This window comes from Sorghum bicolor, chromosome 4 (genome assembly GCF_000003195.3).
Source record: "Sorghum bicolor cultivar BTx623 chromosome 4, Sorghum_bicolor_NCBIv3, whole genome shotgun sequence".
NCBI lineage: Eukaryota > Viridiplantae > Streptophyta > Magnoliopsida > Poales > Poaceae > Sorghum > Sorghum bicolor.
The window spans coordinates 44,463,195-44,490,473 of NC_012873.2; the positions used below are offsets into that span (position 1 = coordinate 44,463,195).

At 40.2% G+C, this 27,279-nt stretch overlaps 1 protein-coding gene across 1 annotated transcript; it reads left to right on the forward strand.

Moving 5' to 3' along the window:
- LOC8056672 (importin beta-like SAD2) lies at positions 4,426 to 19,566 on the forward strand. The gene is made up of 22 exons (XM_021458794.1): positions 4,426 to 4,515; positions 7,247 to 7,382; positions 7,470 to 7,557; positions 8,034 to 8,186; positions 9,422 to 9,584; positions 9,690 to 9,874; positions 9,961 to 10,134; positions 11,037 to 11,182; positions 11,315 to 11,438; positions 11,971 to 12,151; positions 12,897 to 13,056; positions 13,130 to 13,171; positions 13,296 to 13,414; positions 13,511 to 13,709; positions 14,226 to 14,357; positions 15,195 to 15,298; positions 15,392 to 15,571; positions 17,661 to 17,800; positions 17,883 to 18,022; positions 18,298 to 18,455; positions 18,634 to 18,757; positions 18,849 to 19,566. The coding sequence occupies exons 1-22, from the start codon at positions 4,426 to 4,428 to the stop codon at positions 18,998 to 19,000; spliced, it is 3,090 nt and encodes a 1,029-aa protein (XP_021314469.1). The 3' UTR covers positions 19,001 to 19,566.

Consider the following 27,279-nt stretch of genomic DNA (forward strand, 5'->3'; position numbering starts at 1 on the left):
GTTTTGCAGAGGCAAAGTCATAGGTAAGGTCATGGTAATAGGTACTCGATGGACAGGGACGTACATGCGTACTTAATAGTGGAAATCGTTTCGGTTTTCAAAGGATGGATGGACATCGTCAAGACTAGACTAGGTCTAAGTGCCATGTGGTGTAGAAGGGCACTTAGAGTAGTTTAGGACTTTGTTTTCCTTTGACCGTACTATTAAGAGGGGCTTTGATCTAGTAGCTTGACTTAGGCAAGGCTTTAGGTTTAGGTGTGGTGCACACTTGGTAAACCTAGCACTAGGCAGCTCAGAGATAGTCCTTAGATCGAGAGGAACCAACTTCGTCTTGTAGCGATCGCGTTTCGACGAAGTTAGGGTGCCCAAGGGGGCACCGAACGCTGCACCGGACGCTCTGTGAGTGCGTCCGGTGAGGTCCTTAGCCGTTAGAACAGTGTGGTGCATAGGGTTAAGCATCGGACGCTGGCACCGGACTCACCGGGCAGCGTCCGGTCCCACACCCAGGGAGAATGTAATCTTCCCCTGAGTACCGGACGCTAGCACCGGACGCACCGGGTAGCGTCCGGTCCCATACTTAGGGAGTATGTAAAACTCCCCGGAGCACCGGACGGTGCCACCGGACGCTAAGAGTTAGCGTCCGGTGACCTGTCAGACGCAGGTACAGTTAGCCGTTATGGAGCACCGGACGCTCGGTGCAGAGCGTTCGGTGCAACATAAAGAGCGTCCGGTGACCCCGTTTTCAGTGGAAAACGGTTGGCTGACCTTTGGACTTCGTGGGGAGTATTTATACTCCTCCACCTCGTCCATGAGAGGTCTCTTGCCCATTTGAACATCTGAGAAACTTGTTGTGGAGCAAGAGAGTTGCAAGAGCCTAGAAAGGATTGAGATTTGAGTGATTTCTTGAGAGAATCCTTCTCTAGTGAATTCCAAGAGTCAAGTGTGTATCCACCACTCTCTAGAGCCTTGTTTGGGTCAAGTGAGAGTTCTTTGCTTGTTACTCTTGGTGATCGCCATCACCTAGACGGTTCGGTGGTGATCGGAGGCACGAAGACCGCCCGAAGTTCTTGTGGGTGGCTCGTGTCAAGCTTGTGAGCGGTTTTGGGCGATTCACCGCGACTGAGTGTCGAAGAATCAGCCCGTAGAGAGCACTTGGTCCTTGCGCGGACCAAGGGGGAGCAAGACCCTTGCGCGGGTGCTCCAACGAGGACTAGTGGAGAGTGGCGACTCTCCGATACCTCGGCAAAACATCGCCGAGCACTTTCTTCCACTACTCCTTTACATTCTAGCTTTTATTTTGTGTTTTTAAATTCTTAGAATTGCCTTGCTAGAATAGGATTGGAACTAGGTTGCAAAACTTTTATCCGGTAGCTCTCTAGGTCACACTAGGCACAAGGGGTTGAATTGGAGCTTATAGGTTGCTTAAATTTTTAGAGAAGCCTAATTCACCCCCTCTTAGGCATCTTGATCCTTTCAATATACATGACATGAGTATAATTTTTAATCAATAAAATAATGCACACATGCATGGCATTCGTTACTGATGGCCACGTCTTGCATCTACGGAGCATCAAGCATCATGACATATAAATGAACTTGCGCTGATCTAGAAAAGATGGAGTAGAATTTGGAATAAAGAAACAGATGATGCATGATTAACCGTATCTAGACGAGGCATGTAGACGTGTATGCAAAAGCAGCATGCTACGGCGGTAGTCATCGACACGGTGTAAATAACAGAGTGGAAGGAAAATATGGAGATGCTCACCACCCAACAACTAAGAATGGGCACCATTAAGGGTCTTGCATGGCTAGACGTGATGAAGGCAACAACTCGGTGACTCCAGGGTCAACGCGACGGACTAGGTGACTTGCAGATCGATGGCAACGGTCGTACTTCGACAGGATAGGCATCAGGCTAGCAGTCGACTCTCTCCCATCACAGCAACGACTACGTCGCGACAACTATGCACAGAGCGGAATATATATATATATATATATATATATATATATATATATATATATATATATATATATATATATATATATATATAGGGAGAGAAACTCCCCACCTCCACGTCAACTAGCGATATGGTACTAATTGATTTGCAACATTCATCTTTACTAATAGGCCTAATTAATTGTTAAAGCCCATTAATAAATAAAGATATAGATATTTAGGATTTATTAGGAAGTATTGCACACGGGCTTTGGTGGAAAATGAGTTGTTTTATTATTTTCGAAATTAATAAAATTTTATGAATAAAATAATTTTAGAAAAGTCTAAAATTGTTATTTAAGATACGAAAAATACTCCGAAAGCTCCGAAAATTCAGAAAAAATTCTCAGAGATATTATAGAACATGGGAAACCGAATAAAGTTTTTTTGGAGCTCAGGATAAGATTGTTTGGAGCATCTAAAAATTCGATCATGCTCACAGAAAAGTGAGAACAGAAGCTGGAAAAATTCCCAAAAATTTTGTAGAGATTGCTTGATGGACGAGGAACTAAAAGAAATGCTTTGAGTGACAAAGAAAAGATTGTAGGAAGCTTCTGATAAAAACTTGAGCTTCGAAACAAGGAATTTGGTTGTAGATAAAGATAAAGATGTACTGACCAAGGAAGATCGTTCTACTAAACGCAATTTTAAAAACTTTGCTTAGTCTCAACGGACAAAGGAGCAACAAACAAACATCACATAAAACATATGTACCAGCATGTATGCACAACAATGTTGCTAAACCCTATGATGAATTTTAATTTAAAGAAAAAATTTATTTTACTATATTTTTATGAGCACAGAAATACAAAATAAATTACTTTAGCTCTATTTTTAAAGAAGCAAAATTTAGGGTGTTATAGACGCCCTATGCAACACATGCTCAAAAGCTAATTGTGAATTTATAGTCTTATATGCTCTCACAAATCTATATTATATCTTCTATCTCTAGTACGCCAAACTAGCTTCAACCATCAATGCATAATGTTCGTGCATACTCGCTTGGCATCTAAAGGGCGGCGTAGCTCTAAACACCATTTTTTTTAAAAAAAAACATAAATGCTTATGGCATCAAAAGTGCGGTGGAGATGCCTTATAAGGCCAACCATACATGATATAGACGTTGGTCCTAAGCAAGAAAAGGCTAAGGACCATCTTAGACTTAAAATGCTAGGTCTCGATCAATAAACAAATCAAACCACTGAAGAGATGTCATCGTTGTTACTATAAAGAGTCTTTTTTATTGAGATGTCATCGCTGGGCTGCACACGGCTATGGAAAGTTTTTATCATTGAGATTGATTTTAAAGATTTGATTTTACCATATTACGTCCTGTTCTTTAGCATTGCTTCAGTCATACTTTCCAGCGAAGGAACAATGTTTTTCTCTCACAACAAATTAGCATTAGCATAAAGCATCCGCGAAGAAACTTTTTCTCACAACAAATCAACGACGTGAGGGGCTGAAACTATAATTTGGGAGGACATAAAAAATGGAAGCCCAAGTAGGAGGTGGGTTGGAGTTGATTTTTTTATCAAGTCCCTAGATTTAGAATAGGGACTTGTTTATGAGGTGGACCCTCCAATGGGTCTCACCCACTTTCCTCTCCCCACCCATAAATCAAGACAAGAATTACAAATTGTGGAGTTAATGTAGGATTTGTCAATGCCAGGTGGATCCCATGTTAGATAAGGACTTGGTCTGTTTTTTCCATTAGAGTTGGGTCTTAATTTAAGCTCCTACCTTTTTATCATAGTCTGCAATAAAAGTTTAAGGGTTTAATTTAAGGACTTGGGCTAGAGTTGCTCTTATTGGTTCAGAAATACAAATTGAGAAAGTTTGTTCCAGATCATCATCATAATAAAAATAATCATCATCATATATATACACATAAACATTAAACACCGGACCAACCATTGTACTGCTGGCTCCAAAACGAGAGAAAATGATAGAGGCGACGCTGTAACCAGCTGTCTATGGCTCTGCGCTCGCCCCGGCAGGTGGCCCCTCCTGGCAGCCGCAGCCGCCAGCGAGGCCGGTCAGTCTGGCACAGAGGATCCCCTGAATGCTGGGCTCCATCTGTCAGCGTTACATCCCATGGTCACCAACCCACCCCCTCGCGCCGCACCTGACCAAACCCTAGGGTTAAATACGTTTTGATCCCCTGCCGCTGCCTCTCCCGCACGCCCCCCGCGCCCCCGCCCCCGCCCCCTTCCCGAAGACCTCGCGACGCCAAAAAGGAGAGACCGCCACCCCCACGCCCGCGCGGCCCACTCAGTGCTCTCCACCCCCGTCCCCTCGCGGCGGCGGCGGAGCCCGAGCCTGAGTCTTGCTCCCCGAGCTAGGTTGGCCCCCTTGGTCTCCGCCTCCGCCCTCCAGCCTCTCTGCGGCACAACCCGCAGCCGCAGCCGTTGGCGCAGGTGGACATGGATCTGCCAAGCCTCGCCGTCGTGCTGCGCGCCGCGCTGAGCCACGTTCCTGAGGAGCGCAAGGCTGCAGAGGAGAGCCTCAACCAGGTGAGCGCCTCGCCGCCTCCCATAGTCTCGTCACCCGATGGTGGACCTCGGCTCCTCCTCAGTATCCAATCCCCTTTGAAGGCGTCTTGGCACTGTTTGATCGCGAGTCGTGAACTCGGTGTTTGGTTCCGAATACACTGTGATCCGCGCGCGAATCTGGGTGCTCTATGCGCGCGAATCTGGGAGCTCGATACTTGGAGCGCTCGGTTGGTTTTTTTCCAGGGGGCCTTTGGAGTCCGCGTCGGTGCGCTCTGATTATTCTGATGTACAGGGTTCGTGTGTGTGTTTTCGTGGTGTCGTGCTCGGTACTTGTGCAAGTTTAACTGTTGCAATTTGGTACTGCCTGTACTGTCGCAGCGGGTTTGAGTTGTTAGGTTCATTAAGTTGTCTTGGGTCTTCTACAGTAATATCAATTACTCCGTGTGAGCGATGCCAAAAAGTTGGTGGCTCTGTTAACTGTTCGAGCAAACAGGTTAGCGGGTGAACATATTCAAATGGGCTACTTAGTTGATCGCAATCATATGAAGGTGCCATTTTGGCAATCCATACTATTTATCCATACTATTGTTACAAAGTATCCCATTATTTGTTTTACTGTTTTCATGATTACAAATTTTGTTTGACAGATGCAAAGGATTAACCTGAGGTTAGGGTGCTAACTTTTGGTGTTTGTTCCAATTTTCCATTTAATAGCACATTTACCACAAGTCATATTCTTTTTTTTGGGCAGCTGATTGGATTGGCTTAAAAGCTTCCAGTAGTGATACTTGTGTAACATATATTGGTCAAGATGGTGCACTGAGTGTTGTGTGCTCAGTCCTTGATTATTTGATGAGCTTTTTAAGTAAAGTTGATGCCTTTTCTACAGTGCCATGATCAGTTCGTGGTAATTTAGAAATATGAATGGCTTTTGAATGGTAATTTAGAAGGGTGGACACAATCTTATTAGAGTTAATTTTCTGTGTGTGATCAAATGTTTTGATTTGGCATTAAAAAAATGATGGCCACCCCTATTCCTCCAATTCAGCTAGTTTAACCCCTACGTCTACGTGCCACCTCCATCATAATGGAGTTGTTATTAGGTCACACAAGGAATCGAGGATTCAGTTTTGTCCTATCTGTGTACTGTTGTCCATTCACATTATGACAGCAGTTGCACAAGACAATAAACAAGATGAGGTGATGGTTTAGGAGGGGCCATAATTTTTCTAGTGGCAATTTGAGAATTTCACTAACATTCGGTGGCACACAATTATCACGGTTACCATATGCTGTGAATTAGTTGTAGCTTGTTGGGCCTCTGTACAAGACAACTTCTTGACACCCTTGTTTGACAACATATCCTTGGCTTTTTGAAGTACAATTTGTAATCTATACAACAACAAGAGGCCATGATGTTGACATGATTTCATTTCAATATTGACGGAGCTTTTGTTAGATAACAATGGCAGTGGGCAACTGGGGAGGCTGTGTGGATGCTGGGTTAGATAACAATGGCAGTGGGGAACTGGGGAGGCTGTGTGGATGCTGGCCATGTAGTGGGTTCTGAGCTGTAGCGAGGTATCAAGGTTTAACTTTCCTCTTGATCTTCTGTGTCGATATGAGCAACGGTGCCTACTGATCTAGTACCCTTTGTGTGGTTTTCACTTCAAATGGCGCCTGCATTCAATCATTGATCAATATGGAGGATATAGATTTCCTAATTGCGCAAACAAATATTGATTTGGTGGGTACAACACCACTTGACGTGTCATGTTAATGCCACTGTGATGGACTGTCAGCTGACTTGTAGCGAAGTTATAACTCACTGGTGGAATGCTAGGTGTTGGCTCTGATTACGCAGTGTCGTGAACTCGTGATACTCGGCAGGGTAAATGGTACGCTTTGAGGAGAGCCAGTTTTCATTCCTGAAGGTGAAACTTTGAAGATTAGACTACAAATTGGGTTGATAGAACCACTGGCAGAGAAATACTTGCTCATTTATCTGGCTTGACTAATAGCGAATGGTATTCTTATATTGTTGAATCAGAGCCAAATAGATAGACACAAAGGTTTAAGGATAATGAAGCAAAATACAAGCTAACTGTTGTAATACCTAAACCAAAGCTGCTGCATTATGAGCTGATATGCCTGGTTAGTGGCCCCTGCCCATGTGCAAGACCTTCCATTTTTCATGTTACATATCTCCATTTCACCCTTATGATATTTCATTGCCTCTCTTGTTCCAAAACTGGCATGGATGCTGGAACTTGTAGCTTAACATTTATTGTGGAGGGGCACAACACAAATCAGTTAAAAGTAGGACAGCCAGTGGTACTGAAGAATCTGAGTCTAATGAGAGAGGATTAATTTTTTTTTGGTCTGTGAGTTCATTTGAAGATGGAAATGCTATCTTCTGTGTTTTTCCATGAACTATTGCATTAGGTTACCAAGAAATGATCAAATGCCCTTTTTTGTGTTAGTTCATGCCAGAGAGGACTCTCTTCTCAATTTGCCTTTTTATTTTTGTTTTTACTGCATCATGTATCGTTCACTTTTTTTTGGTGAAAAATGGGTATAAAATTGATATGAGCAATGTATGTTGTATTCTAGGGGTATGTGTTCCTTGTTTGTTGTGGATAGTACGTTGCAGTCACAATGAGTGCTTCAATCTGTAGTTCTTGCTATTACTTGCTGTTTTTTCTTGTCTTTTGAGCACGTAACTAACTTGATATTTCTCCAATTTCTGCAGTTCCAGTACACACCACAGCATTTGGTGAGATTGTTACAGATCATTGTCGATGGAAGTTGTGATATGGCTGTACGACAGGTTGCAAGCATTCATTTCAAGAATTTTATTGCGAAGAACTGGTCTCCTAATGATCCAGGTATGCAAAGGTTATTAGTATACTATTTAATTTAATTTGCTTATGCTCTGCTAACTCAAATTAATTTGTTTATTTTTGTTTCTGTAGATGAGTCCCCAAAAGTTTTAGAAAGTGACAAGGCCATGGTTCGTGAAAACATACTTGGTTTTATTGTTCAAGTGCCCCCTTTGTTAAGGTAAATATAAGTACTTAGTTGTACCCTAAATTCCCTCTTAACTAACTGCTGGAATGGCTACAAATGTTGCTGGTCAGGCTTTGCCATTTTTTTAGCGCCAACTTGGTTCATAATTAGCACAGCAACTGTTTCTTTTATTTCCTCCCTTACATGATAATGATTGTGCTTAATGAGATATGGAGAATTGCTGTTTTGAGTATTCTTTGTTTGTCTATTTGAAGTGAAGCCGGAGGTATAAAAATCTTGACATATCATTTGATTCATACCTGTTTGGTCCATTCTCATTAGGCTTTATGGGTTAATTATTTAGTAGAAATATCCATTCAAATGTTTTTAGACACTAATAATATTGTAATACCATGCTTAACATCTCTCTTTTGAAGAAGTTGAGAGTCTGCCATCTCGTGGTGGAAATGTTATGATCCTGTGTTGTCATTTATGAAAGCATTCCTTTAACATTTTTCTGGTTTTTGTAGAGCCCAGCTTGGCGAAAGTATCAAAACAATAATTCATTCTGACTATCCTGAACAGTGGCCAAGTCTCCTTCATTGGGTTTCACACAACTTAGACTTACAGAATCAAATTTTTGGTGCTTTATATGTCCTAAGGGTTCTTGCCAGAAAATATGAGTAAGTATCTGTATTGCTTTGATTTTCTTTTCTGCTTTTGTTTGTTTTCTAGACTTCATTCTTATTTTTCCCATTGTTATGATACTCATTGATGCATTTTGTTTTTGTCTCCAGTCTCATCTGAATGTTTACTAAACCATCAATTTGACCTGCCTTGCATTATCTGCCTTCTTGTATGGCTATTCTGTTTAAACTTCAAACTTGTACTGCACATTTCCTAACTTCCAAGAGCCCAAGACTCCAATGGGTTTCTTTATAGCAAGTTACCATAATGGTCCTCCTTGAGGTCTTGATGCCATAGAAAGTAATAACATGATGAGAGATGCATATCTGAGCACATGAATTTGAGTCTCTATGCATTCTAGAGTTATAATCATGTTTGATAGCTCAAGAGTAGCAATAAGCTGTAGTAGAGTACTCCTGTTTTATTTGTATATGTATGCATATTTTTCCACATAAACCCACAAAGTAGCCTTACCACTGGATGAGACCATGGTTCAAGTTGAGATTTGGTCGCAGACCTGTAATGTAGTTATATCACTCTTTACCAATGTTTCAAAAAGTGCTAGGTACTAGTTGCCATGCACTCAGACTCAGAGGCCTGACTAATGTCTAGAACTCCCTAGACATTGCCTAGGAATTTCTGGGGGTTTATACTTCTTTCCAGTTGGAGAGACTTACTCCCTCCGTTCCAAATTATAAGACGTTTTGGCTTTTCTAGATACATTTCTTTTACTATGTATCTAGATATAATGTATATCTAAGTGCATATCAAAAGCAATGTATCTAGAAGCCAAAACGTCTTATGATTTGGATGAAGGGAGAGGAAGTTTATCGTATTAAATGTGAGAATTTGTCATTGTTATGCAAACCATGAGTTCCAAGATCAGAGTTAATCTTACTACTATCCAATTTGTTCTACTTTCATACATGGATCAAAGACAGAAAGGCAGAAATCACTCTAGGCGGGAAAATGGCTTATACAAAATGCCTAAGTGCTAGGTGAGGTGTTGCTACTCCAGTCAGTGCCTAGGCATCTTAGCTCCGCCCTTTGAAACAGAGCCTTTTACCTTTCTGTAAGAGTTATGGAGTAACAGCAAGCAACTGGTGACCCAAATCCAAGCTTGTTACTAGTGTTCTGTGTTGTCTTGCCATCCAGGATGAAATCACCACTTCTTTTATTTGTATGCTATATTGGTTGTAACATTCTCTCTTGTCTCCTTTTTATTTTGAAGGTTCAAGTCTGAGGATGAGAGGATACCGTTGTATCGCATTGTAGAGGAGACATTTCCTCGTCTACTAAGCATTTTTAGCAAATTGGTTCAGATTGTCAATCCGCCAATTGAAGTTGCTGATTTAATCAAGTTGATATGTAAAATATTTTGGTCTTCAATTTATGTATGTTCTGTACTCTATAATCAAACTTTTTATTATAGCTATTGTTTTGCATAATTTTTCCAGACATCTCTAATTGTTTTCCTCATTTGTTCTTTGCTTCTCCAGTTGGAGATTCCGAAGCAACTATTTGATCCAAATGTCTTCAATGCATGGATGGTTCTGTTTATAAACTTGTTGGAAAGGCCAGTTCCTGTGGAAGGCCAACCGATAGATCCTGAGATTAGGAAATCTTGGGCCTGGTGGAAAGTTAAGAAATGGACTATCCATATCCTGAACCGTCTCTACACCAGGTCAGTCTTAGATTGGCATGTAACAAACTTTATCTTGGGTAGTCAGTAGTCACTCTGTGTGTTGACCTATTGTTAATTGTGTACAGATTTGGTGATCTGAAGCTTCAAAAGCCAGAGAGTAAAGCTTTTGCTCAAATGTTTCAGAAGACTTATGCAGGGAAAATATTGGCATGTCATATGCAGCTGCTGAATGCAATTCGTAGTGGTGACTACTTGCCGGATAGGGTTGTCAATCTTGTTCTTCAGTATCTGACTAACAGGTGTGTCTTGATGCTAATGATAAGGCATTTTGTGCTTGTAAAGTGGTCCTTTGTGATGCTAGCATCTTACATCATCTGCATCATGCTTTATTTTCTTTGTCTTGTATCAAACGAAATTCTCATTAATTTAGCTAATGATTTCAGCCATACTCAAATATTGTGTGGCATAGTTGCTGCGACATACTTTCTTTGTGTTGCTTCTGGACCTCATTATCCAGGCGCCACTGTGGCCAAGGATGAGAGGTGCTGGTGGCACAATGAGCAAAAATGAAGGAGGAAAAGTGTTTGTTATTGCTTGAACTCAGAGAATGGTGTCAGTCCATATTAGGTTGGCTTGTCAAACATAGTCTATCTGGTTATCTGAGTAGCCAATGCTAACAACTATATAATTATAAAATCTTATAAAGCCCTAGAACTACATGAGCCATAAGCCCATAACTTGACTAGGGTCGAGCTGTTTTGATATTGGCTACTCCTGCTGTGCCTTTCTGTGCAGTATGCATGGCTGCTGATTGATCCTGGCTCCTCTGGTAGTAAATCCCAGGAACATTTCTTCCATTACTGTATTTTTTTTGACCTTACTGAAGTAGGGCACATCATGACAATAGTTGACTTGGATGGTGTTTGGACAGAACATGTAGCTTTTGACTAGAGAATGTTTTGTTTTGCCCAACTAATCGTGCATGGTCTTATCTTTAAAGCTTACTGTATGTGATGCTATCCAAATCAAAAGCTATAAAAGACTTGGTGAATATTTGAAAAATTCCGGTGCACACTTAAAATATGCTAACCAACTTTTTTTTTTTTGCCAAACTCAATTTATGATACCCCTTGTTTACGAGTCATCCAACTTGGTTATTATAGAAATGCTTATCAGTATTTATTTGGTTTGCATCTTGCAGTGTTACAAAGAACAGTATGTATCAGATGATGCAGCCTCAGATTGATATACTTCTTTTTGAGATAATTTTTCCTCTTATGTGCTTCAATGATAATGACCAAAAGTTATGGGAGGAAGATCCTCATGAATATGTTCGCAAGGGCTATGGTGAATTTACTGATCTCTGTATATCTATCTCGATTAGAATGGGTTATTACTGATAAAAATCATGTGGTCCTTGTTTTTGTCTCAGTTCAGCAGTGTTACCAGATTACCCATTGTTGTATTTCATGTTTACAGATATTATTGAAGATTTGTACAGTCCCCGAACAGCTGCTATGGACTTCGTGAGTGAATTGGTTAGAAAGCGAGGGAAAAGCAATCTCCAAAAGTTCATCCATTTCATTGTGGATATATTTAGGAGGTAAGTTTGGCCTATGAACTTGTAACCATTAACTTCCATGGACTTCCTAATCAATGTTGAAAATAGTAGCTATAGCGGTGTTATAGTGCTGCTACAGCGGCAGGAGCCCCACTCCTTTTTTTTCCTGTGATATTGCTGATACCGGAACTATATCATGCAATAGTTGTGCTAAACAGCCTTGCTGGGCTATTTATTTAGAGGCGCTAAACCACCTAGCATGCTATTTATTTAGAGGCGCTTAGTGGCCCTAATCGCCTAGCGGACTCTTTATTTCAAGGCCCTAAACAGATTCCTGTTAAGCTAACAATTTAAGCAACCGGCATTTGATTGTTTGGTTGGCGTTTGCTTATGTATTGGGTTGCTGACCAGTACTTATAGAATAATAATAGCTGTTCTGGCCAAATTGCATTTATTTCCAAAACGCTAAATGGCTTAGCATCCGCTATATCTGTCATAGCGGGTTGAGCAGCCACGCTAAATTTCATAGCCCACTATTTCCAACATTGCTTCTAATTGATGATATACTTAACAGGTATGATGAGGCATCTGCTGATCTTAAGCCATATCGCCAAAAAGATGGTGCTCTTCTCGCTATTGGGACACTCTGTGATAAACTGAAGCAAACCGATCCATATAAATCGGAGCTTGAGAGAATGCTGGTCCAGCATGTCTTTCCTGAATTCACTAGTCGTGTTGGACACTTGCGAGCAAAGGTGGAGTGCTATGGAATTTTGTTTTGCCTACTTCATTTTTTTACTCCTTATGTACTTACTGTGAACAATGCTTTATTCATATTCTTTGACGATTTGGTAAAATATAATAGCTCATCAATGGTCTTATGATATAGAAGATTAAGTTAGATTACCATGAAGTACACTCATCTACAATTTTCCATACTGGGTACTCCATTTAAAAATGCAGTTTGATTTGGTACTATACTTTCGCATTTGATTTATCTTATATAGCATGCTTCTTGTGAAAATAAAATCAAAATAAAAAAAAACTGTTTACCTCTTCCAAATGTGAGTCCCATGGTACCTCAATAATTGTATAGATTGCTCTAAAAAAAATAATTGTATAGCAAAAAAATTGCTAGTTATTGGGTAAAAGTTCTGAAGTTTGAATTGTGAAATATGTGCATATCATAAAATGATTGCAGGGAGTACCAAATATTAATAAACACCCATATTTCATTGACACAAACTTACAATTATTCCCCTTTTCAGTGGACGTATTATGTTGTTAATCAATAAAAAAGATAGTACTATTGATTAAATGAACAGAATTGCCCGGTGTACATTAATGAAATGAAAGCATTTGATGTATTCTTATATCAGTAGTAGGTGCTAGGGTGGTGTTTCCTTCCTGGGACCTTCAAGTATGATCTAGGTCTTGTGATTAATTTCTATCTCAATAATTCTGTTTTACAGTAATGATCTGATATATTGAATCTTATAGGCAGCATGGGTTGCTGGGCAGTATGCCCATATCAACTTTTCAGACCCAAACAATTTTCGTCAGGCTATGCACTGTATAGTCTCGGGAATGCGCGATCCAGATCTTCCTGTGAGGGTTGATTCAGTCTTTGCACTTCGTTCTTTTGTTGAAGCCTGCAAAGGTAATTATCTGGTATCTCTAGTTCTAAATTGTGGACACCAGTTCAGATAATGATTATAATTTTATCTCTGCAGATCTAAATGAGATTCGACCTATACTTCCTCAGCTCCTTGATGGTATGAAAATAGTTACCTTGGTCTAGTAAATTGATGATAAATTAATCTTCTGAATTAACATATCTGTTTAGTCTAGTAATTTGATTATAAATTAATCTTCTGGCTCATCATGTCTGTTGAACAGAATTTTTTAAGCTGATGAATGAAGTTGAGAATGAGGATCTTGTGTTCACCTTAGAAACCATTGTTGACAAATTTGGTGAAGAGATGGCACCTTATGCGCTAGGTTTGTGCCAGAATTTGGTATGTTCTTTCCAAGGTCCTTTTCCATAAGTTTTATACTATAAATTCTTCTGTAAATGTTTTCCATCTTATAAACATGCTGCATTAAAATTGTAGGCTGCTGCCTTCTGGAGGTGTATGGCTAGTTCAGAAACTGATGATGAAGCTGATGATTCTGGTGCTTTGGCAGCTGTTGGTTGCTTACGAGCAATCAGCACAATCCTTGAGTCCATTAGCAGCCTCCCACATCTGTTTATGCAAATAGAACCTACATTGTTACCTATAATGCGCAGGATGTTGACATCTGATGGCCAAGGTATTAAACTGTTCAAGAATAGTTTTTTAAAATAGTATTACTTTTTAGCCCTCCTTATCCAAGCAAACACCAAACGTGTGTGCAAAATGTTTGCAGGTCAGATTTTCTGATACAAATAGAATTATCTTTTGGTTTGATGCAAAAAATGTTGTTGCATTTTAATACCTACAATGTTATTTCTGCTTAAGCAATGGTATCACAAATAGTTGAGTGGCTGAAATTAAATTATTTTTTAATGTTTTGTGGTATGTCTTTCTACACAAATGGTTGAGCACACAAGTAGCTATGTTTTAGGATGTGATTGAAATTTGTACAGATGTTCCAGAATTTGAGCTTTTAGAGCTTCACTAGGTTTCAAGTTCCTACTATGGTTAAGCAGAAATAATTGTAGGTAGACAGGATAACGAACAGTTTCATGAAGTATGTGATATAGAACTGCCATTTGGCTCTAGTGATTATGTATTACTATTTTGTTCCTTCTTGTTCATGCACTTAATCTCTTCAATTCTCTCACAGATGTTTATGAAGAAGTTCTTGAAATTGTTTCCTATATGACATTTTTCTCGCCTACAATTTCACTGGACATGTGGAGCTTGTGGCCACTGATGATGGAAGCGCTTAATGACTGGGCTATAGATTTCTTTGAGAGTACGTCTAACTTTGTGATGTGGCATTATGTATTTTGTTTTATTGTCCCACTAAAAGGTGGTTGTCATAATAATTTGTAAGTGCATGCGTCAATGTTGTGTCAACTGTAGTTGTGTGCCATTCCTTCTTATACTTTGTCATATTTTGAGAAATATTCTAGGCTTTCCATATGTACATCGATACAGTGTAGTTCATTTGGTCCATTTGTAGTGAACCAGATGGGCTGCTATCCTATTAGTGTAGGACTGGTATATAGACTAGTCTTCTCCTTCATGTTTTTTTAAACACTCCCAGATGTATATTAAATGGTTATCGGGTAGTTGACTAGTTGCACACTTTGTCCTTTGGGCATTTTTGTAATGTTATACATGAACATCATGATATAGTTAGTTGCACGGTATACATCTTGCATTTTGCTCATTCATGAGTGACTGCCGTTAGCAGATGAAAGTAGTAAAGTCTATCCTATTAAGATTTGCACAGAACATAGGTTCTCTTGGTGTCACTAAGCTAATCTTCAACACTGTAGCTACAATCTGTTGTCTAAAACTAAGTCTTTTTACATTATTTTTGGTGTTCATTCAGTTTTGGTTTTGATCCCATGTACATTTTAATTTGGTTTGGTGTGTTGTATTGTATGTTGGTAATTTTGTTAAATTTATTTCTTGAAAAGAATTTTTTAAATAAGCATGAGGTCAATCTGATGAACAAAGTGACTAATTCTATGTGAACATGTTTCCCATTGTGAGAAGTAGTATTTTCTGCATTTGTTGTACTCTTCATGTTAGTCAACTTTTCACGGTTTGATGTTAGCTATTTTTGGTTACCTTCCTACAGATATTCTTGTTCCATTGGACAACTACATTTCCCGGGGAACTGATCACTTTCTTGAATGCAAAGATCCAGACTACCAGCAAAGCCTGTGGAACGCACTACAATCTGTAAGTTTTGCTTGGAGTGATCCATTAACTTTTGATGTTCTGGACAATACTAGTGCTATACTACCTTTTGCTGAGAAGCGCCAATGCTTGTAGATTATGATGGACGAAAACATGGAAGATTCTGATATTGAACCTGCTCCCAAGCTCATTGAAGTGGTTTTTCAAAATTGCAAAGGCAACGTGGATCAGTGGGTTGAGCACTACCTCAGGATTACAATTGAGCGGTTACGTCGAGCAAAGAAACCATACTTGAAATGCCTCCTTGTACAAGTGGTAAGATGCTACATGAACACTCCTATTTTACTATTTTATTTCCTATCTCAGTGCTGATTGGTTTTATTGAGCACAAAAAACCATGTGGAGTGTCTTCATGTCTGAGTTGTAAGATGCAGCATCATCATGTCATATGTGTTTTTTCTGATAAAGTACTAATCTTTTAGAGAGTTTTTGCTAGTTTTGTCCACTACTGCCTCATTTGTGAGTACTGTAGTAAGGGGATGGGATTTATCTAATGTCAACATTTCAGTACTTGTAAGGCCAAATATCATGCCTATCTTTTGAACTCATACAGAAGGGTATTTACATATAGCATACTAGCTGCTTACTGGACACACTGAACTACTGAATACAGTTGATACTGGATTATCCCCATTCGGTGAACATGCAAGAGAGCTGTAAGATTTGTGCCATTTCACTTAAAAGGTGAAACAAGCACCCTCACATCCTTGGTTACAGCCCTGAAAAAGCTGCCTGGGCCAGGCAACTAGATCTGACCACAGGTGCTCAAATTTGGATGCCGAAACCAAACTGATAAGAGAAGTACGACATGGAAAGGCTAGAGAGAATCCTTATTCCAGGCGGAGGAGCCGCTGATTAAGCCTGTCCTGCTGAAACATGGCAAACCATACCTGTCTTGTGAACACACAAGAAACAAGCAAGTGCTGGATAGATTCATGCTGCTATATGGGGGTACCCCTAGTTTTGCCAAGCTGTCTGCATCTAAAAAAAAAATGCTTGGATGGCATACTGAATGAAATATCAATTGTTATTAATAGTATTCCATTATCTAAGAACACCATGGTAGGAAAAAGGAACTTGACCACAGGTCTTTTTTTGCTTTATCTTAATAGAGGGCAGTACCGAACCCTTTTTAGGGCTTGTTTGGATTGTGGAGGGTATTAGCCAAACATGGCCTTTAGGGATACTCACATGACTTGCATGCATGAGGGTTTGAGCCTGGGCAAATAATGTGAGGCTGCTATGTAACTGTCTTCTTACATCTCATGGTTTCAAAATTTTCCTGACCAAGTTTAATTATTAGTAGATTCACCTATTGCTGGATTCAACTTGAGGAATCTAGTCATGTAAGAGTAATTATCTATCTGTACCCTGATGTTGGCATGTGTAGTGCAGGAACAAATAGGGTTAATTGAATACTTTAAGCGATACTGGATAGAGTGGTACTGTTTTCCCATAGTACTTGTGCCCAAGGATTTAAAATTTGGTACAGAAAAGGTCTATGCTTGTACTTAGGTATTTGATTACTGTCCTTATTTGTTTAGTTACGGTTGGATCTTTAATGTTTAACTATATAAATGTGGCGCATAAAACTATTATGTTGCACAACTAACTTGGTGTCTTAGTGGTAAGATCATTGACTTAGAAGGATCATGGTGTTCTTGGATCTGGTTCTCGCACACTGCATTTGATGTTTGAAATATCTTGGCCTTTCCATTTTACTTTTATGATAACTGATAAGAATTAAAAACGGTTGGAGTGAGGCAGGATTGAACCCAGAACACTACGAGCTTGCGCTCACATCTCATTATTGTAAATGTGACTTGGGCCTCGTTTAGATGCGAAAAATTTTTGGATTTCGCTACTGTAGCACTTTTTTTTGTTTGTGGCAAATATTATCTAATTGTGGACTAACTAGGATCAAAAGATTCGTCTCGTGATTTACAGTTAAACTGTGCAATTAGTTTTTATTTTCGTCTATATTTAATGCTTCATGCATGTGTCGAAAGATTCGAAGTGACGGGGAATCTTGAAAACTTTTTGGTTTTCGGGGTGAACTAAACAAGGCCTTGATATGGTTTGGTACTGGATAATTACACTCCAGAGATGTTTGAGCAAAAATATCATTGAGGTCAGATATATGGGTTAGCTCCTGTTTCATCACTTGATGGAAACCACTTTTCCTTTTTGTGACTGCCTGGATGGATCAGGGTCTTGCTTCATTGGCAAAAACGGAGACTGAATGGGGCTAAAACTAGCAATACAAGGACAAAATCACTGTGTACTGATTCATGTTTATCTCTGCTATATTGCTTGTGCCTAAGAACTCCTGTGATACTTGCAGATTGCTAATGCGCTCTACTACAATCCAGCTCTGACCCTTGAAACTTTAAATAAGCTTGGGGTTGCAGCTGACATTTTTAACCATTGGTTTGCTATGCTACAACAAGTTAAAAAGAGTGGAGCACGGGTTAATTTCAAGAGGTACAATTGTTTGTTTTGCATGGTTATGTTTCTTCATGTTTACCAATGATGAACCAGGATTGTTGTATTGCTTTGTTTGCAGAGAGCATGATAAGAAAGTTTGCTGCTTGGGCCTGACCTCTCTTATTGCGCTTCCAGCTGATAAGATTCCAGCAGAAGCTTTAGATCGGATCTTCAAAGCAACACTTGAGCTGCTTGTTGCCTACAAGGACCAAGTTGCAGGTGCAGTGTGTACTGCACTTAATTTTTTAAACTTTGCAGCTGAGCGCCCCCCCCCCCCCCCCCCCATGCACCCAACCATGCACATCACACATTATTAGATTATGTCGATGAACTTGTGCTTGCGTATTATTTGTTGTTTCCAGTTTGATTAGATTTATGCTTATTGTTATTTTTCACTGGACGTGTTTCTCCGCGTTGTGTTTATGTGATCTTTACTTTCAGTAACTAATTCTTTGAGTTGTGCTTGTGTTTTTTTTCCCCTGGTGAATACACAGAAGCTAAGAAGCAAAATGAAGAGGGTGCTGATGATATGGATGGTTTTGATGCTGATGAAGAAGATGATGACGAAGTTGACTCTGATAAGGAGATGGGTCTTGATGATGAAGACGGGGATGAAGTAAGCAGTCTTCAGCTGCAGAAATTAGCTGCAGAGGTCTGTTTTTCAGTCCTTGCCTAGCCTGAGCAATCATCTATTGTCGCAACACATGCCACTTATTTACAACATTAGTTACTTCTGAAAAAAAAGGAGATGTAATTCTTCTTGAGGCTGCATTTTCTTCTTACCCTTGTGCTCAGTAATTTGATCTTTCATTTTAATAATGATGATCCAGGCAAGAGGCTTCCAACCAGCTGATGAGGATGATGACTCAGATGATGATTTCAGCGACGATGAGGAGCTGCACTCACCAATAGATGAGGTGGATCCGTTCATCTTCTTTGTAGAAACTGTCCAAGGTAAACTGTTCTTTGCTAATAGATGTTTGTTCTCACTTGAAAAAAAAAATCTGGTTGAGTTTCTCATGAGTTGCCTGGCTGTTTGTCACAGGTTTGCAGGCATCTGATCCTGCCAGGTTCCAGAACCTTATGCAGACCTTGGATTTCCGTTATCAAGCACTTGCTAGTGGCATAGCACAACATGCCGAGGAAAGAAAAATTGAAATTGAGAAAGAGAAATCTGAGAAGGCAAATGCACAGTGACTTCATAAATGATTTGTGGTTGCCTTTGATTGTTTTGCCATTTTGCCGGTATAGCATTGGTGGTTGGTCAATTTCCTGTGATTTGCAGGTTGCTGGTAAAAGAGTTTTGCAGCCTTAGCCAACCTTTAAGGGTAGGACAATTTTAGGCTCGCAAAATTCTATCCTTGTGAGAAAGCATCTTGGATAATGTGTCACCTCGGCCATGTTCCTCGTGGCCTGTTGTTGCCGTCTTGGATGTGCAAGAAAGTTTCTATCGAGGATAGTTGCTCGTCTTGCTGTTAGGGCCATCAATTTTTTTGGGGGGCTTGTAAGAGCATTTATTGGAGAATCCCACCTCAGGTGGTGGGGTCGCATTCTCCGAGTTGTCAAAGTTTTAGTACTGGATCGGCATAGATTGTATATGGTTTCGGTCGTCTAGACATGGCGTTATGGCTTCATGGACGGGCTGCGGTATATGTTTTGTTTTATTTTTTGGTCAACAGGACATTGTAATTGGGTTTTGTTTTTTGTTTGGTAAGAGCAAGAAAGATCGGCACTGTTATGCAGAGTTACCTTATTCGGTATCATTGTCCACTTGTGTTGCGATATGATAAAGTGTACTGCTCGCATCTTTGCTCATTGCACAGATGCATGGACGTCTATATATGCAACTAAACACTACATTCAATCAAACACCGATGCGATAAGAAAGGACAGATAACCATGTATCATGTGCTACAAAACTTCACTTTGCATGCTACTGTATCATGTGCAAGCTTTCTTTCAGATGCTCATGTGGCAAGAAACAGAAGGAAGGAAATATGAACAAAAAGTGGTGCTTTACATGTGCGGGAAAGAAAGGAAATGTGAAGAAAGTTGAGGCAGACGTAGCAGGCTGCAGACCTCTAGCTAGGCAGACAGTAGCCACGCCACCTGACCGAGCAGGGGTCCGCCCTATATAAAAGGAAAAGTAGAAGTTGCCAATACATAGATCGGCCCCCGTCGCCGTCTCGTCGTGTACAGTACAATACAACACTGCACCGGCTGCCCCAGCGCGTGCCTTGCAGCGCAGCTGTTCCAACAACTGCATGCGCGCGCGCGTGTCGCCATGGGATACGCCTGGCTTTAACCCAGTGGTGGTGTACTCCTACCGGTCAGTGTGTAACGCAGCGCCCAAGGGTCCTCCTGCTCGTTCCCAGTAGAATAATCAGAGTTCGCCGCGCCATGTGTGCTGGCGCCGCTTGGGGAAGCATCAGATGGCGCGAGACGTGACCGGTGGAGGTGACGCTCCGCATACATAAAGATGACAATTTTTATCGGAAAACCGAAACCCGATGAGTAATTACTATTTTTTTATACCCATGAGTAAGGTCTTGTTTAATTCGCAAAAATTTTCAAGATTCTCCATCACATCGAATTTTCAGTTGCATACATGGAGCATTAAATATAGACGAAAATAAAAACTAACTGCACAATTTACCTGTAATTTGTGAGATAAATTTTTTGAGCCTAGTTACTTCGTGATTGGACAATGTTTCATCTCAGCTTTGGATGTAGCAATTACCTCCTCTTCACTCTTTTCATAAGGTAATTTCTCTGGTGTCTTAGCTCTCTTTGCTGAGGCAGTCTTCTTTGGAGGTGGTACCGATGACTTCGGTCGTTCTTGGACGGACCGCTTCTGACTACCTCGCTTTGGAGGCGAGGGGACCGACTGTGTACTCTTTGGAGAGGGCGGTGCAGGCGGTGGAGGTGGTGGGGCCGATCTTTTTGGTGTTGGAGAACGCGGTGGAGGAGTTGGAGACCTCGGTGGAGGAGGTGGAGACCGTGGTGGAGGCGGTGGTGGGGTCAGTGTGGCCGCCGCAGGTGTTGGAGGAGATCCAGCATTGTCACCGCCCGCTGCACTATGATGCGCTGGGGAAAAACTGGACTTAGGTTGGAGGAGTCCCTGCAAAGAAAACAATTACAAGTTTTGTGAGCAAACTTTTTTTTAAATTCAATACATAATAAATAATATAAGAAGTAAAATTACGCACAAACCTATGGTGAGGAATAATTATGAAGCGCTTGCGCCAACAAATAAACGTCTTCTCAGCTTCACCTAAGGTCTTCTCTCCATCTCCCCCTTCTATTTCTAGAGGCACACTGCCACAACCTTTCTCAACCCTATCAACCGAGACGCTAGCATATCCACCAGGTACTGCTCGATTATGGATTCTTGGAGTTCTCGTTCAGTCAATAGGGTTGACAACAGCGATAGCCACCTTTTTTGTTGCATTCCCATCTGGTACATGCAGCTCACAGGTAGTAAAAGCCTCTGTGACATCATCCACGGGGAAGTGTAGCTTTGTGTCATCCTGAATGTTGGTACTTCTGTGGATGCGCAACTGCTTTTCAACTGGCCTAGGGGGCTAACGTTGACCTCAGGCTGTGATGTATCTTGCCCTTTCGTCATTTGACTAAGTGCTGCTTGCACTTGCCTTTGAATCTCCGCTTGCATCCATTCTTCACGAGCTTTCTCGCGCTCTTCTGACTGCAGAACAAAAGCTTCCAGCCGGCGGATCCGCTCTGCCTCCTCATCCTTCTTTCTCTAGCGGCTTCTGTAGGTATCTTGATTAGCTTGGAATGATTGCAACCACGGAACTGCCCCATAGCCTCTCGTATGCCCACCGTGCTCAGGATTTTCAAGCGCATAGGTGAGTTCATCCTTCTCCCTGTTAGGCCTGAACTCACCAGACTGAACCGCCTCTCGTGCACGAACTAGTCTCTCTGCTGCTCTAGAGATTTCTTGGCCCCAAACTAGCGCCCCGGTGTCTGGGTCCATGCTTCCCCCATGACCGTAGAACCAATGCTTGGAGCGCTCGCTCCAATTCTTTGCTATTGTCTCAGGTGTGACCCCCTAGCAAGCATCTCCTGTTCCATTCGGTCCCACTTGGGAACAACACTCTTATAACCACCTGATCCCATATGATGGTGGTATGTCTTTTTACTTGCATTCTCTTTGTTTCTAATGGCTCGTTCCTCCCCCTCTTGTGATGTTTTGTACTACACGAAGTCATCCCAGAAGGCCCTCGGCTTTACATATTGCTTGAGGTTGAAATTTGGAGTCTCATTTTTCTTGACAAATTTATTGTACAAAGACTTCTTCTAATTCTGGAACTGTACCGCCATCTTCTTCATAGTCCAGTCATAAATTCGCACCTTCAACTCTTCATCGTTGGTGTCGAAGGTGAAAATGTCCGTGACGGCTTTCCAAACTATCTCCTTGTCACGATCAGAGACAAAACTGATTTCAGGAGCACCTCGCTTCTCTCTCCATTCACGAGCACTAATCGGTATTTGATCTCTCACAAGGTATCTACAGTGACTAACATATTTATTTGCATATTGAAAGCCCTAGTTTGGTTTTGGATAATTGATGAAACCCTAGTACTAACCTCTATACTAAGTGTGTGTAGACTTAATGAGGTTGGTATATGCCAAGTGATGGAGCAAGTGATGATCATGGTGATGAAGATGATCAAGTGCTCAACTTGAAAAAGAAGAAAGAGAAAAACAAAACCCTATGGAGATCAAGGCAAAGGTATTGCTTAGGGTTTTGGTTTTGGTGATCAAGACACCATAGAGGGTGTGATCACATTTAGGATAGATAGCCGTACTATAAAGAGGAGAATTCTTTGGCTAAGCGGTTATCAAGTGCCACTAGGTGTCATTGTTCATATGCATGCATTTAGAACCTAGTGAGCTAACTTAACTCCTTCAAAGAAAATGATTGTGAAAATGCTAACACACGTGCACAAGTTGGTTTACACTTTGTGGTGTTGGCACACTTTGTCATTGTTCGCAAGCTCGGCGGGATTCAGCGCTTTTTGAGAAAATGAAGTGCATATTTTTTTTTGCACCGGTGGGAAAGTTGGACAAGTCGCGGGCTGAGAAACACTCACCGGACGCTGGCTTCTGGAGCACTAGACGCTGAGTCTGAGCGTCCGGTGCAGACACTGCCTGGCCCAGCTAGGGTAAGGCACCGGACGTAGGCCTGTGCGTCCGGTGGTACGTGTCCGGTGTGAGGTCTGTTTTGCAGTGCTCCCTGGGTTTAAGTCCGATGAGCACCGGACGGTCCGGTGCTAAGCGTCCGGTAGCCTGCGCGTTTTGCAGACCTCTCTGTGTTTAAGACAGGTGTGCACCGGACGCGTCCGGTGGTAACTTGCTCAGCGTTCGGTGCTCTGCAGGTTACCATTGGACTCTGACACGTGGCTGACTTTGGAGCACCGGACGCAGGTGTTGAGCGTCCGGTGCCCCTTTAAGAGCGTCCGGTGACCCCGAGTTTTGTCCAGTGAAAGAGCCAACGGCTCTATTTGTTTGAGGGGCTATAAATATGTGTTTGGCCGGCTTGGGGCTCACACTCTTGGCATTCTAGCATACTTGACATCCTTGTGAGCCTAAGCAAACACCTCCCACTCATCTCCTTCATAGATTATACATCTTTGTGAGATTGGGAGTGATTCCAAGTGCATTTGCTTGAGTGATTGCATCTAGTGGCACTTGGGGATCGTTTTGGCTGCGGTTTTCATGTTACTCTTGGTGGTTTTCGCCACCTAGACGGCTTCGAGCAGCGGAGGAGCTTTGGCACGAGTTGGTGATTTTTCGTGGCCATCTCTCGGTGATTGTGAGAGGTTTGTGCCTACCTCGGCGGAGTGACAAAGGCAACATTAGTGGATTGCTTGTGTCATTGAGCTACCTCACTTGTGGGTAGGTTCTTGTGGTGTCCTAGTGAGGACGAGATTCATGCTACACCTCTTAGCCACCGAACCACCAAGTGTTGGTCGACACAACGGGGACGTAGCGTGCCGGCAAGCACGTGAACCTTGGGAGAAAAATTGCTTGTCTCCATTGTGTTTGTTGATTGGATTTCTCCCAGTGATTGGACTTCATATTATTGATTGGTTCATCCCCTCTACGTGGCGGTATAAAGATCAAACCATCTCTTTTACATTCCCGCAAACTAGAGTAGCTTACTTACTTGTATAGAAACTTTAGGTAGTTTTCTAGTGTAAGTAGTGACATAGCTCTTGTGTGCCTAGTGATCATATCAACTAGAATTGTTGGATAGGTGGCTTGCAAACACCCCATTAGAGCTAGAGCAAAAAGCTACGCTTTGTTATTTACTAACCACTTGCTCTAGTGAGTTTTGTAGAATTTTTAAATAGGCTATTCACCCCCCTCTAGCCATATTAGGACCTTTCACATGTTCACCAAGTGGTCTGTCTGTAGCTATAGATTACATAGAGGCCCTCCAACGGCTTCTTTGGCCCTCGTGGAGGTACGCTTCTCCCCGTAGAGGTCGATGCAGAAGGCTACACGTAGATATAGAAACAAAAATACTAAATTAATAACCAAGTAAGTCTAAAACCTAATGTAAGAGATGTATTATATATGTTTACATTTACATACCTCGTCGGTATTTCCTTCTTGTTGCACGACAAGTTGTTGGTCACGCGCATTGCCCTCTTGTTGCTCAAGCGCATTGCCTTGCTCAGTCGGATTGTCTTGCATGATCTCGTTGTAATCAATAAAGTACTGACTACCGTCGTCGATCATATTTTGAATGGCATCTTCCATATAATCAGGATTATCGTGAGGACGGTCGGCTATTTCTATATCTGCAACCATATATATATATATATATATTCTATATAAGATAAGAAATACACTAGAATAATATAAGTGCTAGAGTGCTCCAAACTAAAAAATAATACTAAAAAAAATAATACGAACAATAACACTAGAATAATATACTAGCACAATATATTTCATAAAAATTCAAAACACTACAATTCATAATATACTAGAATAATATACTAAAAAGTCTTTTAAGCTAAGTAATACACTAGAATAATATACTAAAAAATAATACTAAAAAATAATACTAGAATAATAATACAAACAATAATATATACAAAACACTACAATTCATAATATACTAGAACAATATACTAAAAAGTCTTTTAAGCCAAGTAATACACTAGAATAATATACTAAAAAATAATACTAAAATAATAGTATAAACAATAATAGTATATGTTTTAAGCCAAGTAATACACTTGCACCTAGAATAATATACTAAAAAATAATACTACAAAATAATACAAGAATAATAGTACAAACATTAATATATACAAAATAATAGAAAATAAAATATATATTAGAGACTTATATACTACTACTAGTACTACTACAAATAAAAGTGCTGGAGTGCTCCAAAAAATAAGACTAGAATCTTTTAAGCCAAGTAATACACTAGAATAATATACTAAAAAACAATACTACAAAATAATACAAGAATAATAGTACGAACATTAATATATACAAAACAATAGAAAATAAAATATATATTAGAGACTTATATACTACTACTACAAATGAAAGTACTCTAGTGCTCCAAACAAGTAATACTATAATAATATACTAGCATAATATAATTCATAACAATTCAAAACACTACATGTATACTAACAATATTTTTTTAGTGTAATAATATACTAGCATGCATTATTTTTTAGTGTATATACTTAAATATATATACATTCAAAACAATTCAAAACATTTTGTAGTCTATATATATAAATTGTATATATATATATATAACATTATTCATAGAAACAGTTGACATTCATATATACAATTTTAGTCTATATATATAAACTGTTGGCATTCATAGATCGATGAATAGTATGTAGGATGGAGTTCGATCAAAGGAGATGGTGGCGGCCGGCGCTGGTGGAGATGGCCGCTGCGGCGGCGCTGGGAAGACGAACGAGCGGCGCTAGACAAGGCGGCGGCGAAGCTCTCTGCTCGACGAAGACGATGACGAAGCAACTGTCGGATCTGGGCGCCTGTGCGCTTATATAGGGGCGGACCCTTTAGCACCGGTCCGTGGCTAGAACCGGTGCTAAAGGGTCTTTAACACCGGCTGGTAACACGAGTCGGTGTTAAAGGGTGACCCTTTAGCACCGGCTCGTGTTACCAGCCGGTGCAAAAGGGACCCATTAGTACCGGTGCCAGCCACATACCGGTGCTAAAGGGTCCCTGCGCGGGATCGGGAGAGGTTCTGAAATTTTCAGGACCCTTTAGCACCGGTTCCCACTATGGGCCGGTGCTGAAGGCCCTGTTTTTTTAGGGTTTTTAAAGTGTTTATATATATACTTTATATTATAAATTGTATAGTAAATTAAATATTTTGCATAATATTTTATAAAGAGTGACATGTATTGTAATTTTTTTAATGTACACATGAAAATTTTTAACCTTAAATATCTTACTGTATTTTTTTAATTTGCAATAATTTTGTAAGGAATGTTTCGTATTTTGTTAATGCAAAAATATATTATTCCAATAAATTTACAAAAACTATATCCAATCAACTGAAAATCAATTTTCACATCATATTGACGTTAAACTTTTTGTTTTTGTCATTTATTACTCAGAATGCTAGTAGGGTACAGTTTTCATCAAACAAAAAATCTATTTATCATATAAAAATATATATCTTGATGAACACACCCTTTGACCGAATCCTAGATGGTCCTAAATGGAAAAGTCATGAATACAAAGTTTGTTACACTCATCAAGTTCTATATTTGGTCTAATGGTCAACTTTTCATTTAGAAAAGTTTGAACCACTGAATTTTGAATTTTGAGAGAATTCATAGCCACGCATCGGTTTCGGAACCCTAGATGGTCTCGAATGGAAAAGTTATGAATACCAATATTGTTCCACTCATCAAAATCTACATTTAATATATGGACCATTTTTGCATTTGACAAAGTGTTGGGAAGGTGTAGTTGAAAATCCATAATTGACACATATAGTTTCATATAGTTTGTGTGAGATTTAAGGTTTGGTGGGTATTGTTAACTTAAACTTTCTCAAATGGAAAAACTGTGTATATAAAAAGTTTAGATCTTGATGATATCTAACAACTTGGTATTCAAATTTTTTTCATTTTAAGTAATTTAGTTTGTCATTTGACCAAGTTTGACCAAAACCCGTCTTGGATTTTAAAGAAATGTGCTTAGGATTGGCTCAAATTTATCCAAATGAAAAAATGGAAAATATATCAAATGTAGATCTTGATGATTTCTAACAACTTGGTATTCAAAATTTTTTTCATTTTAAGTAATTTAGTTTGTCATTTGACCAAGTTTGACCAAAACCCGTCTTGGATTTTAAAGAAATGTGCTTAGGATTGGCTCAAATTTATCCAAATGAAAAAATGGACAATATATCAAATGTGGTTCTTGAT

Coding starts and splice junctions, on each gene's coding strand:
- LOC8056672 (XM_021458794.1), top strand. CDS start 4,426: ATGGATCTGCCAAGCCTCGCCGTCGTGCTGCGCGCCGCGCTGAGCCAC. Junction 7,383..7,469: donor CTGGTCTCCTAATGATCCAG/GTATGCAAAGGT, acceptor TTGTTTCTGTAG/ATGAGTCCCCAAAAGTTTTA. Junction 8,187..9,421: donor GTTCTTGCCAGAAAATATGA/GTAAGTATCTGT, acceptor TTTATTTTGAAG/GTTCAAGTCTGAGGATGAGA.